The following is a 13518-nucleotide window of genomic DNA, read 5'->3' as shown; positions in this document are numbered from 1 at the left end:
CTGAGGAATGGATATCCAAACTATGGTACATACACACAATGGAATACTATGCAACCCTAAAGAATAATGTAGAATCTGCAAAACACCACATAATGTGGATGAACTTGGAAGACCTTATGCTGAGTGAAATAAGTCAATCACAGAAGGACAAATATTGTATTCATCTGTTATTGTAAAAGTCAAGGAAAGATTTATATATGGAAGGAAATTTTCTTTGTTAGTTACCAGGAGTGGGAGGGGAGAGGTGGGGACACTGTTAGATAGGTAGAGCTAAGTATTGATATGAGTGAAGAAAAGGGCAATGTACCAAATATGAGTGATCAACATGGTGGCATTGAGGAAGAGGAAGTCATAGAGAGGTACATGGGAGGTACAGACAACAAAGATGAACCTTTTTGCATGTATAGTACCGTGTTTTCAGTGAAGGCAAACACAGGTATACATGTGGATAGATGGGTGGACAGGCTGAACTATTAGGCGTGTCTATGCAGGGGGAGTGTACCCAAGACCATGTGTAAGGTTGGCAGACAATGGTTCTACAAATGTATTTGTATGTTCTATAAGAATTTCCAGGTGTATAGTAGAGCTAACAAGGGACAAGTTTGTAGTCACTTCTTGGTCACAGCCAGCTACCCAGAGGGAGCAAGAAGTTGAACCAGTGGGCTCAGGACCATAGTCACAGGGCACATCAAGCTCAATTGGCATAAAACACTACACAGAACATTGTTCCACCTCCTACTTTGGTGAGTAGTGACTGGGATCTTAAAAGCTTGGAAGCAGCCATTTAGATGCCATGACGGGTCTCTCCTCATCCAGAGCAAAGAAGAATGAAGAAAACCAAAGATTCATGGAAACTATTAGTCGTAGTGACTGGTACACCATGTGATCTACAGCCTATATGACTATGAGACCAGAAGAACTAGATGGTACCCAGCTACCACTGTCAACCACTCAGAGGGGGATCTATATAGGAAATCCTGGATAGAGAGGGAGAACAATGTGGAACAAAACTCGAAATCATTTGGAAAAAAAAGGGGGGGGGCCAGGTTTGCTGGTCTGATAGAGCCTTGTGGAACCACTGAAACTATGCCCCCCCGGGCTGCCCTTCAGGTCTGGAATTGAACCTGTGGCTTCTAGCCAAACAAAATACAGGCACATGAGTTGAACATTTACCTGAGGTAGATACACTCCTTGGAGACAACAATCATGGGAGAAAGAAGAGCTGCTTATGCACAGGGAGACAGCTTGGGGGCAGGAGTGCATGGAGGATGGACACAGCGAAGAGGTAACTATGAGGAGGAAGTGGGAGGGGAGCTGTTGCATTGGGGTAAATTGTAGTCAATATCATGAGACAAAGTGTATGTGAACTGCTGTATGGAAAGTGAATTTGTTCTGTGAATTTTCACATAAATCACAATTAAAAAAAAAAAAAAACCCATGGATAGTGCTGGTAAAACTGGATATCCATTTATAGAAAAATGAAACAGGAGCATATCTCACACCATATATAAAAATAAACTCAAGTTGGATCAAAGACCTAAACATAAAAACTAAAACCAAAAAGGCTATTGAAGGAAAAATAGGGAAAAACTTAGGGGTCTTAATCAGGGCATAAATACAGTATTGAATATAACTAAAAACACATGAACATCAGAAGACAAAATAGATGATTGGAACCTCTTAAAAATTAGACATTTATGTGCATCAAAAGATTTCACTGAAAGAGTAAAAAGGTAACCCACAGACTGGGGGAAAAAAATGGCAAGGACACACTGGACAAGGGACTAATCTCTAAAATGTATAGAAAACTTCAACTCAACAACAAAAGACAAATAATCCAATTAAAAAATGAGCAAAGGACATGAATAGACACTTCACTGAAGAAGACATTCAGGCAGATGAAGAAATGGAATAAGCATATGAAGAAATGCCCATGGTCATCAGCCACTGTTGTTGTTACTGTTAGGTGCCGTCAAGTCAGCTCTGACTCATAGCAACCCTATGTACAACAGAACGAAAATCTGCCAAGTCGTGCATCATCCTCACATCCTTGCTATATTTGAGCCCATTGGTATAGCCGCTGTGTCAATCCCTCTTGTTGAGGGTCTTCCCTTTTATCGCTGACCCTCTACTTTACCAAGCATGATATCCTTCTCCAGCGAATGTTCCCTTCTAACAACATGACGAAAGTAGGTGAGATGAAGTTTGGCCATCCTCACTTCCAGCAAGCATTCCAGCTGCATTTCTTTCAGAATAGATTTATTCATTCTTCTGGCAGTCCATGGTATTTCCATATTCTTCATCAACACCGTAATTCAAAGGCATCAACTCTTGTTCAGTCTTCCTTATTCATTGTCCAGCTTTCACATGCATATGAGGCTATTAAAAATACCACAGCTTGGGTCAGGTACACTGTTTTGGTTACCTAATGCCGCTCTGACAGGAATAAACCACAAATGGGATGGCTTTAACAAACAGGAGCTTATTCACTGACAGTTTGGAGGCTTTAAATCTGAGTTCAAAGTGCCAGGCCCTAGGGGCTAGGTGAAAGCCCCTCAACCTTGGGCTTCAGCTCTGCCTCCTGCTCCCAGCCCACTGAAGCTGGAGGCTTTTCTTCACTCAGACAGCTACTGGCTGCTGATACTGATAAGCCCAAGGTTGACAAGTGAAAGGACACAGTCCTGATGTTACCAAACCACATGGTAGGCCATTAATTCAAGTCCATTGGAAGTCCCAAGGTCGACAGAGCATGGCAGGCTGCTGAACACCGACATAGTTACATGCAGGGTTAAAGCGTTTCAAAAGCTAGACTGTTCCCCAAGTCTTCTCCTTATATACAGGAAGCAGACTATATCCCTAAGGCAGCTACTCAGCTGCTCACAGTAGATTCCACCATGCAGTTGATTACCAGTCTCATCATGGGGAATGCTACATCCAGCTGCTCATCTACTCAACCAGGCCCAGCCAAGTTGACACACAAACTGAACTATCACATACACCTTAGTCTCCAAAGTGACATCTTTGCTCTTCCACACTTAAAAGAGGTCTTTTGCAGCAGATTTTCCCAGTGCAATGTATCTGATTTCCTGACTGCTGCTTCCATGGGTGTTGATTGTGGATCTGAGTAAAATGAAATCCCTGACAACTTCAATCTTTTCTCCATTTATCGTGATGTTGCTTTATTGGGCCATATGTGAAGATTTTTGTATTTTCCATGTTGATGTGTAATCTGTACTGAATGCTGTAGTCTTTGATCATCAGTAAGTGCTTCAAGTCATCTTCACTTATAGCAAGTAAGGTTGTGTCATCTGCATATCACAGGTTGTTAATGAGTCTTCCTCCAATCTTGATGCTGCATTCTTCTTCATATAGTCCAGCTTCTCAGATCATTTGCTCAGCATACAGATTGAATAAGTATGGTGAAAGGACATAGCCCTGATGCACACCCTTCCTGATACTAAACCATGCAGTATCCCCTGGTTCTGTTCAAATGACTGCCTCTGTGTCTATGTACAAGTTTCTCATGAGCACAGTTAAGTGTTCTGGACTTCTCATTCTTTGCAATGTTATCGATAATTTGTTACGATCTACATGATCAAATGCCTTTGTAGAGTCAATAAAACACAGGTAAACATCTTTCTGATATTCTTTGCTTTCAGCCAACCTCCATCTGACATCAGCAGTGATTTCCCTCATTTCATGTCCTCTTCTAAATCTAGCTTGAATTTCTGGAAGTTCCCAGTCAATATACTGCTGCAACTATTTTTGAATTATCTTCAGCAAAATTTTACCTGCATATGATATTAATGATATTATTTGATAATGTCCACATTCTGTTGGATCACCCTTCTTAGGAATGGGCATAAATATGTATCTCTTCCAGTCAGTTGGCCAGGTAGCAGTCTTCCAAATTTCATCTTTCCCTAGACATATATAAATATTTTTTTTTTGTAAAAATAAGATCAGACCCTACATATGATTTTTAATGTGTTTTTTTACATAATTTACCATGAATATTTTCCTTTATCATTAGTCTATATCATTTTAACTGCTATAGAATACGTACCATAAGTTACCAAACAATCAACCAGTTGCTAGTGAATCAACCATGACTCATGGTGACTTCATGTGTGTAAGAGTAGAACTGTGCTCCATAGAGTTTTCATATGTTAACATCAGAAGCACAAGAAACTAGTACTGTTTAATTTCTTTCTCTTTCTTTTCTCATGAGGGAAGGAATACATTATATACCCAACATCTAGCACAATGCTTAATGCATTTGAGAAAAATGTGTGTGTGTGTGTGTGTGTGTGTGTGTTTATCTCTTTTGGAGTCAATTCTGACTTATGGTGCCCCCATTTATGTCAAAATAGAACTATGCTCAATAGGATTTTTTTTTCTTTTTTTCCTTCACCCAAGTTAATATATGTGTCTACCCTCTAGTTAGTGGTTTAGCCTGCCTTCCCTACTCACACCTGGTAACCACCAAAGAGTATTTCTCTTTTTGTGAAACCCTTTTCTTGACTTTTTACAATAGTGGTCTCATATAATATTTGTCCTTTTGTGATTGACTAATTTCACTTAGCATAATGGCCTCTAAGTTCATCCACGTTAGGAAATGTTTCAAAAATTCATCATTGTTCCTTAACATTGTGTCATATTCCATTGTGTTTCTTGATCCACTCCTCCATTAATGGGCATTTAGGCTGTTTTCAACTTTTTGCTATTGTTATTAATGGTATGATGAACATAGGTATGCATAAATCTGTTCACATCATGGCTCTTATTTCTCTAAGATATATACCTAGCAGTGCCATTGCTGAATCCTACCACTAGTTATATTTCTATTTCCAGCTTTTTAAGGAAGCACTGTACCATTTTCCACAATGGATGCACCATTTTACAGTCCCACCAGCAGCATATGAGAGTTCCAGTCTCTCCACACCCTTGTCAGCATTTGTTGTTTTCTGTTTTTTTGAACTTTGCTATTAAGTGCTGGGATGAGATGATATCTCATTGTTGTTCTGATTAGCATCTCTGTAATGTTAGTTTGTTGTACTGTGGTGTCTTGTGTGTTGCTGTGATGCTGGAGGCCATGGCATGGGTATTTCAAACATCAACAAGGTCACCCATCGTGGACAGGTTTCAGCAGAGCTTCCAGACTAAGACAGACTGGGAAGAAGGAGGGGCCATCCACTTCTGAAAAATATGGCCAGTGAAAACCTTATGAATAGCACTGAAACACTGTCTGATATATTACTGGAAAATTTTATGAATAGCCCTAAAATGTTGTCTGCTGTAGTGCCACAAGATGAGCCCCTCAGGTCAAAAGTCACTCAAAATATGCCTGGGGAAGAGCTGCCTCCTCATAGTAGAGTTAACCTTAATGACATGGATGGAGTAAAGCTTTCAGGATCTTCATTTGCTCACAGGGCATGGCTCAAAATGGGAAGAAACAGCTGCAAACATCCATTAATAATTGGAACATGGAATATATGAAGTATGAGTCTAGGAAAATTGGAAGTTGTCAAAAATAAAATGGAACACATAAAGATCAATATCCTAGGTATTAGTGAGCTGAAATAGACTGATACTGGCTATTTTGAATCAGCCAATCATATAGTCTACTATGCAAGGAATGACAAATTGAAGAAAAATGGCTTCACATTCATCATCACAAAGAAAGTTTCAAGATCTATACTGGAGTACAATGCTGTCAGTGATAGGATAACATCCATATGTCTACAAGGAAGACCAGATAATACCACTGTTATTCAAATTTATGCACCAACCACTAAAGCCAAAGATGAGGAAACTGAAGATACCAACTTCTGCAGTCTGAAATTGACCAAACATTCAATCAAGATGTATTATTACTGGTGGCTGGATGTGAAAGTTGGATACAAAGAAGAGTCATCAGTTTTGGAAAATATGGGCTTGGTGATAGAAATGATGGTGGAGATCACATGATAGAATTTTCCAAGACAAACGACCTATTCATTGCAAATGCCTTTTTTCAACAACATAAACAGCAGCTATACACATGGACCTTGCCAGATGAAATATGCAGAATCAGATCTACTACCTCTGTGGAAAGAGGTGATGAAGAAGCTCAGTATCTTCAGCCAAAATAAGGCCAGGAGCTGACTGCGGAACAGACCATCAATAGGTCATATGCAAGTTGAAACTGAAGAAAATTAAAATAAGTCCATGAGAGCCAAAATATGATCTTGATTATATCCCACCTGAATTTAGAGACCATCTGAATAGATATGACACACTGAGCACCAGTGACAAAAATGCCTTAGGCACTATGCCATCAGAGCTCCTTATATAGTAGACCCTATATATATATATATTTATGTGTGTGTGTGTGTGTGTGTGTGTGTGTATGTATGCTTAAGGCACTTAACTGCTAACCAGAAGGCTGGCAGTTCAAACCCACCAGCCAGACAGAAGGTTGGGCAATCTACTTCCATAGTGATACCACCTTGGAAACCCAAGGAAGGGTCACTATAGGTCGATCCGACTCAATGGCAGTGAGATATATGATCAGCGGTTCTAACCCACTAGCTACTCCACGGAAGGAAGATGGGGCAATCTACTTCACTAAAGATTTACCTCGTCGGAAACCCAATGGTGGTCACTATGAGTTGAAATCGACTTGATGACAGTTAAGTTTGGTGTTTTTGTTTTTTTTACATATATGAATACAAAGAACTCATGGGAGTCACAGCCCGTGGATGCCAATCCCCATTCTCAGTTGTGTGACCTTGGGCAAGCTAGGTACAACCTCTCTGGGTTTCAGTCCCCTTTTTTTGCAGTAGGGTTGGAACCCCTGCCTTTTAGAATTTCTTCCCGCCCATAGTCCACTAATCCTTGTTCTCTCTGTTGCTCTCAGCTTTCAGCATTTGGCAGTTCCCCCACCCGCTTTCTGGCCACAGCTGTCACCTACTTTTGGTGGAGATACCAGGAGCAGCCATGGGTTGCCCATTGGGCCCAGTCTATAAAGCTGCTGGGTTTTCCAGCTTCCCCTGCAGATCCTAGGAATTCTCCCCATGCCAGGAAAGGGCTTGGTGGTAGGTGAATGTCTGCTTTTCCCCCCACAGATCTCAACTTCTGGGGAGCCAGAAATGAGGGTCCAATAGAGGTCAGGGTTGGCCTCTGGGGTGGGAAGGAGCCAGACAAGTCCCCACTGACCTCATCAAAGGTGATTTCCTCACAGTCCCAGTTCTCAATGTTGAAGAGCATGACCACTCGGCCATACTTGTCCCGACTGGAGAGGACACCAGGGTAGCCGGCCTCAATGGTGCAGCGGACAGCCTCCAAGGACAGATTGTCAAAGAGCTCGGGATACTGCAGCCGGAAGTGTACATAGCCTGGGGAAGGGAATGCAGAGGAGCTCCCCTCAGGGAGCAGCCTCTCCCTCCCTTACCCTACTTCACCTCCTGGAGTGGCACACAGTAGGAGTCCAGAGACGGGGCTCCTGCCTGGCACCTCCATATAAAATCCTATGTGTGATCAAGCAGGACACTAAACCTTTCTGAGCCCCATATTTCCCCTCCAGAAATTGGGTTGATAATGGGATATTGTCCTATCTCAACAAGTTGTTGTGGTAATCAGACAAGACTCTAATGTGAACATCATTCGGAAACTGCAGATATCAGGTGTAATCCTAAATATTGTTATTTTCTCTTTCCTATGGACACAAGACATGGGTGTTCCTACTGGGCACAAGGTTAACCTAGTGGGGTGTGGGCACTGGTATATGAGGGCAAAGCTGAGGGGTAGATACCAAGATAAAGTGCAAACTCCAAGTGGAACACAGAACCCCTTCTACTACCCACAAGGCCCATCTTTTCCTATCCTGAACAGGTCAGCTGTCTCTATCACCAAACTTGGGCTCCTAGCCAAGCCTGGAAGAGGTGTTCAGACAGTATTTGTCTTTGGAGTGCCACAGTGACCTCCAGAACACTGGCCTGGCCTTTCTGTTTGCTATTCCCTCTGCCTGGATTGTTCTTCCCAATTATCTGTGTGGCCAGTTCCCTCATTTCCTCTGGATCTTTCTTGAAAAGTTCTCTTTGCAACTGGGACCTTCCTGGTTACCTAAAACTTCAATCCCTTAATCCTTTATATCTATTTCTTGTGTTTTTCTCCTTATCCCTTACCATTATCTATTTTTATTTTATGTAGCTAGTTTCAAATTTCCACCATTAAAATGTAAGTTCCACAAAGGCAGGGGATTCCTGTCTGTTTTGTTCTTTGCTGCATCTCTGCGTTGGCAAAGTATGGCACTGAATTAACATTTGAGGAACAAGGGAAGAAGTAAGAAAATGAATATTAGCCTTCAGGGTCTGCCAAGATATCCCACTGCTCCCCCAGCACCAAGGACTTGATTTCCTTAGGAAACTAGTCTTCAGCCAACCAGCAAGACCAGGAAGTTCTGACTTCAGGGCTCATTCCAAGTTTGGCACCATCTTCAAGTCCATTTTCATGAGATTTATGTACTTATGAGGAGCAAAGCAAACACCCATCTTGCCTGCAGCATTCCAGAGTTAAAGCCTAGGCTTTGAGGGCCCAGTGGCTGGGCCCTCACTGGGTAACTGATTTTGATGATCCAGTTCTACTCATTGAGTCCCAAGACTGGGAAAGAGGAGAAAGGAGCCAGGCCTGCAGGAATCTGGTCCTGACAGACTCATTTATTCATTCATTGCTGCAGGGAAAGAGATCTTGGAGGTCATTCAGTTCATACCTCACACTTTACAGGTATGGAAGATATGGGGCTCAGAGAAAGTGACTTGCCCACAGGAGGGAAAAGAGTCCCCCGCTCAGTGCCTGAGTGAGGGTGAACAGTGTCCTCATGATCCCTCCCTCCTCTTCCCGGGGCTGCCCCTCCAGCTCAGGCCTCACCTCTGAGCAGCTCGTATGCGCGCCTCACGTTGAACTTGCGCGCACGGATGAAGCGCAGGAAGAAGGAGCTGTCCCTCCCCTGTACCCTCTCGGCCACTGCCTGGGCCAGCTCCTCCCCAGCAGCCGCCTGCTCCTGCACCAGCTCCTGCAGTTCTCGCACCACACCTGATCGAGTCTCCTCTCGCTCGTTCAGCTCGTCCTTGGCCTGGAACAAGGAAGGGTGTGGAGGCCAAGTCATGGGTAGCTATGGTGGAAGAGCAGGACGTATATGTGGTGAGTCTCCTACTTGCGCCAGACCTGCTAAAGGGTCTGCACTGGGACTACCACTGTTCTGCCACAAGGGCAGCATCTGCACTAGCAGCATCTCAGATTATGATATTTGGGCAAAAAGAGGTGAAATTGCTCATGGTAGATGAGAGCCCTGGTGGCACACTAGTTAGAGCACTGGGCTGCTAACCAAAAGGTCAGCAGTTCAGACCCACCAGGTGCTCCTCAGGAGAAAGGTGTGACAGTTTACTTCCATAAAGATTATTGTTGTTATGTGCCATCAGTCAGACTCCACTCATAGCAACCCCTCCTTGGGTTTCTGAGGCAGTATCACTACGGAAGTAGATTGCCCAACCTTCCTTCTGAGGAGTGGCTGGTGGGTTTGAACAGCCAGAGTTCTGGTTAGCAGTCAAGTGCCTTAGGCACTATGCTACCAGAGCTCCTTCCATAAAGATTACAGTCTTGGAAACCCTGTGGGTCAGTTATACTCTGTCCTATAGGGTCGCTATGAATTGAAATAGATTCAACAGCAATCAACTTGATGGCAACGGATTTGCTCATGGTAGGTTTGTTTGCAGGGTATAGCCAACAGCTGAAATGTTTCTAATAATAACAGCTTATACTTACTGAGCTCTTATTTAACACCCTGCTAAATCATTTAAATACATTATATGTTTTAATCTTTGCCACAACCCATCACAGTGGTATTTTTATCCCCATCTCCCAAATGAATAAATTGAGGCTCATAGAGCTGAAGAATCTTCACCCAGATAGAAAGGGGTGAAGCTGGGACTTCTAGTCAGGTATACTTTTAATGATTTCATTCTGCTCCCTCCCAGGTTCATTTTGACTTTTCAAAAACAAAACTACCCGGCAGATGGCAGCCTGCCCGCCAGAGGGCATGCTTCCCCTTGCTGGTCCAGAACTCATCAGAGTGTGTCTCAGGCATCAGCAACCCTCTCCTTCCACAGCATGACAGGAAAAGGTAGAGGCAGAGAAGGGGAAACCAGGTAAGGGCGACGCTAATAAAGCCTTCCCCTTTAGATGCCCAGAGGGCAAGGCCCTCAGAAATCACCCAGGCCAGATCCTAAAAGCTTGCAAGCAGATATCTAGATGCAACGATGGTCTCTCCTTATCCAAAACAAAGGAAAATGAAGAAAATTATGGTAGTTAAATTTGTATGTCAACTTGGCTGGACCTGGTTGAGTGGCTGGGCAGCTGGTGGTAATTTCCCATGATGAGACTAGCAATCAACTCCATGGTGGAATCTACCACAAGCAATTGAGTAGCTGCCTTTGGGATGTGGTCTTCTTCCTATATATAAGGAGAAGCCTTAGGGATAGTCTCTAGCTTATGGCACACTTGGACCCTGCATGTAGCTGTGTCATTGTTCAGCAGCCTGCCATGCTCTGCCGACCTGGGGACTTACAATGGACTTGAATTAATGTCCTCCCATGTGGTATGGAAACATCGGGACTGTGCCTTTTTACTTGTCAACCTTGGGCTTGGCAGCCTCAGCAGCCAGCAGCTGTCTGAGTGAAGAAAAGCCTCTAGCTTCGGTGGGCCAGGAGCTGGAGGCAGAGCTGAAGCCCAAGGCTGAGGTGCCCCTAGAACCTGGCACTTTAAACTTGGACTTAAAGCCTCCAAACTGTAAGAGAATAAACTCTTGTTTGTTAAGGCCATCCCATTTGTGGTATATTCTTGTCAGAGCAGCACTAGGTAACCAGAACAAAAACTAAAGACACATGGACATAATTAGTCCAAGCAACTGATACTTCATGTGATCCTCAGTCTATATGACTATGAGACCAGAAGAACTAGATGGTGCCTGGCTACCACTGTCAACCACTCGGAGGGGGATCTATGTAGGAGGTCCTAGATAGAGTGGGAGAACAATGTGGAACAAAACTCAAAATCATTAAAAAAAAAGGGTGGGGGGGACCAGGTTTGCTGGTCTGATAGAGCCTGATGGAACCACTGAGACTATGGCCTCTAGCTGCCGCCCTTTAGTTCTGGAACTGAACCCACATCTGTGGCTTCCAGCCAAACAAAAGACAGGCATATGAGCTGAACATTTACATTAGGTAGATACATTCCTCGGACAGATTAATCATGGGAGAATAGAAGGGCTGTGTGTGCACAGGGAGACACCTTGGTGGGGGCAGGAATACATGGAAGGAAGGACACAGGGAAGAGGTAACTATGGGGAGGAAGTGGGAGGGGAGTTCTTGCATTGTGGGAAATTGCAGTCAATGTCATGAGATAAAGTGTATGTGAGCTGCTGTATGGAAAGTGAATTTGCTCTGTAAACTTTCACCCAAATCACAATAAAAATTTAAAAAGAAAAAAAAAAAAGAAATCACCCAGGACAGAGATTCTTATAAATCAATGGTAGTACTGCCATGAGATAGATGGGGGCGCGGGGGTGGGGGTGGGGGTGGCGCACAGGGAAGCCAGAAGCCCAAGCTCAGCTCCATCCCACCTCATCCTCCCAGTGGCCCCACGACAGCTCTGCCAACCTCCAGAGAGCAGTCTGGTAACGTTTGAGCTAGTCCAACCATCTTCCTTCATAGGTACAGAAAGTGAGACACAGAGAGGGAAAGCAACTTGCTCAAGGTCACACAGCAAGTTGGGGTGGGTGTGGTTCTGAAATCCATGCTTCTTGATTGCATAGTGGGGGCAACAGTTGGATCTTGTCCCTCAGGGTCTCTTCTAAACCATTGCTCCTCATGTCTGAATCCAGGTTGATCTCTGGCCTGTGGAGGCCCCAGGCCCTGGCACTGATTTCCGAGAATTTGTTGGTATGTTGGTGCTGTATCCTTGGGCTAGGCTGTCCTGGGTATCTGCTCAGCCCAGTCCCTACCATGGCTCTGACCTCTAGGATGGCCCCAAGAACAAACCACCAGGGTGATCTGGAGAACTAGAAATAAACCTCTCTATAGCAGAGAGGATGCTGTCAATGTTCTTCCCATGCTGCCTCCCTAGCCTGCCTCTCCCTGCACCCTGGGCCACCTCACCTTCTGCAAGGTATGTCGGGGCAGCTGGTTACACTGGCCAAAGACAGGCCCATGGTCCTTGGTTGTGAGCCTCTCCATCTGGCAGTGGAGCTGCTGTTCCTCTTCTGGAACCATGCGGAATGTGCCCACCTGGGCAGAGGAGACAGGAAGAAGCAGGAGCAGATTCAGACTCATGTCAGCCCGAGCAAGCTAGGCCAGTGGGCCTGGTAAGCCCTAAATCAAGTCTCTTGCCTAGGGGCTCTATTAAGGCTCCCCTTTGGACTGGGTCAGGACCACAGAGAAGTTATAGTAGAAGTGTACACTCATTCCCCTAGGCAGACCAGGTGATAGAGAAACAGGGAAGAAAAGAGGGCCAAGAAGGAAGGAGAAAAAGTGGGTGAAGGAGAGCCCGGGGCCCAGGGATACTCACCCCCTCTGACATGTTGCTTCTGAAAAAAACTGAGTCCTTGGGAGAAAAAGGGCTCTACTTCCTCTGTTCTGGCCCCTCCAGGCAGCCCCTTCCCTAGGACAGGAAGTCAAGGCTGCAGTGGTATTAGAGAAAATGTTCTGTTATAGTCTCAGGACAATAGATTTCAAACTTGAGAGTACATCTACAGCATCGGTTAGAAAAGCCCAGAATCTTGGGCTACACTTTGGGAAACACTGCTTTGAGAAAGGGTATACACACAAATACCTCAAACCTCAGCCCTTAAGATGAGGACTCAGCCAGGAAAACACTATGTGATCTCAGCTATAGGATCACTGCAGGATGAGGGCCCGTTTGAGCCAATTCCCCAAATTGTTCCCCCTCCCGTCTGCCCCCTCGTTCCCCAGCCCAAGGAAACTTCCCAGGCTAGTGGACTGGCCTTTCCTGAGAGCTTTTGTTCTCTAGAGGGGTGATTACCAGTTACATAATTATAATACTGGGTGTGTGTTCTGTGCTTTGTACTGTACTAATTATTATGTTAAGGAGCTCTGGTAGCTTAGTGCCTAAGGCACTTGACTGCTAACCAGAAGGCTGGCGGTTCAAAACCACCAGCCACTCCTCGGAAGGAAGGTTGGGCAATCTACTTCCTTAGTGCTACTGCCTCGGCAACCCAAGGAGGGGTTGCTATGAGTCGGGTTGACTCGACGGCACACAACAACAACAACAATTATTGTGTCAAAAAAAGGGCTGGCATTGTTATTCCCATTCCACATAGGAGGAAAAGGTTCAGGAGAATAAGTGACTTGCCCAAGGTCACATAGCCAGAAATAACAAGGAAGCAGGACTCAAACCCAGATGTAACTTCCTGTCAGCAAAGAGAGGCAGCCAGTGAGATGCAAGTCAGGCCTGGGTTCAAAT

General features: G+C 44.5%; 1 protein-coding gene across 1 annotated transcript in view; it reads right to left on the bottom strand.

The window, feature by feature from the left end:
- The window catches only part of RLBP1 (retinaldehyde binding protein 1), a 21269-nt gene extending 8654 nt beyond the window's left edge, over nucleotides 1-12615 (bottom strand). The window contains exons 1-4 of the mRNA XM_007946091.2: nucleotides 12604-12615; nucleotides 12195-12323; nucleotides 8911-9115; nucleotides 7201-7379 (exon numbers count right to left, since the gene is read on the bottom strand). Of these exons, the coding sequence (XP_007944282.1) occupies nucleotides 7201-7379; nucleotides 8911-9115; nucleotides 12195-12323; nucleotides 12604-12615 (525 nt within the window). The remainder of the gene's footprint in view (nucleotides 1-7200; nucleotides 7380-8910; nucleotides 9116-12194; nucleotides 12324-12603) is intronic.
- Between the last annotated feature and the right edge of the window lie 903 nt (nucleotides 12616-13518).

The sequence above is a fragment of the Orycteropus afer genome, unplaced genomic scaffold (genome assembly GCF_000298275.1).
Source record: "Orycteropus afer afer isolate SDZICR_OR568_19922 unplaced genomic scaffold, OryAfe1.0 scaffold00150, whole genome shotgun sequence".
Lineage (NCBI taxonomy): Eukaryota > Metazoa > Chordata > Mammalia > Tubulidentata > Orycteropodidae > Orycteropus > Orycteropus afer.
Note: the sequence above shows the minus strand (reverse complement) of the source record. Positions and strands in the feature narration are given on the sequence as shown.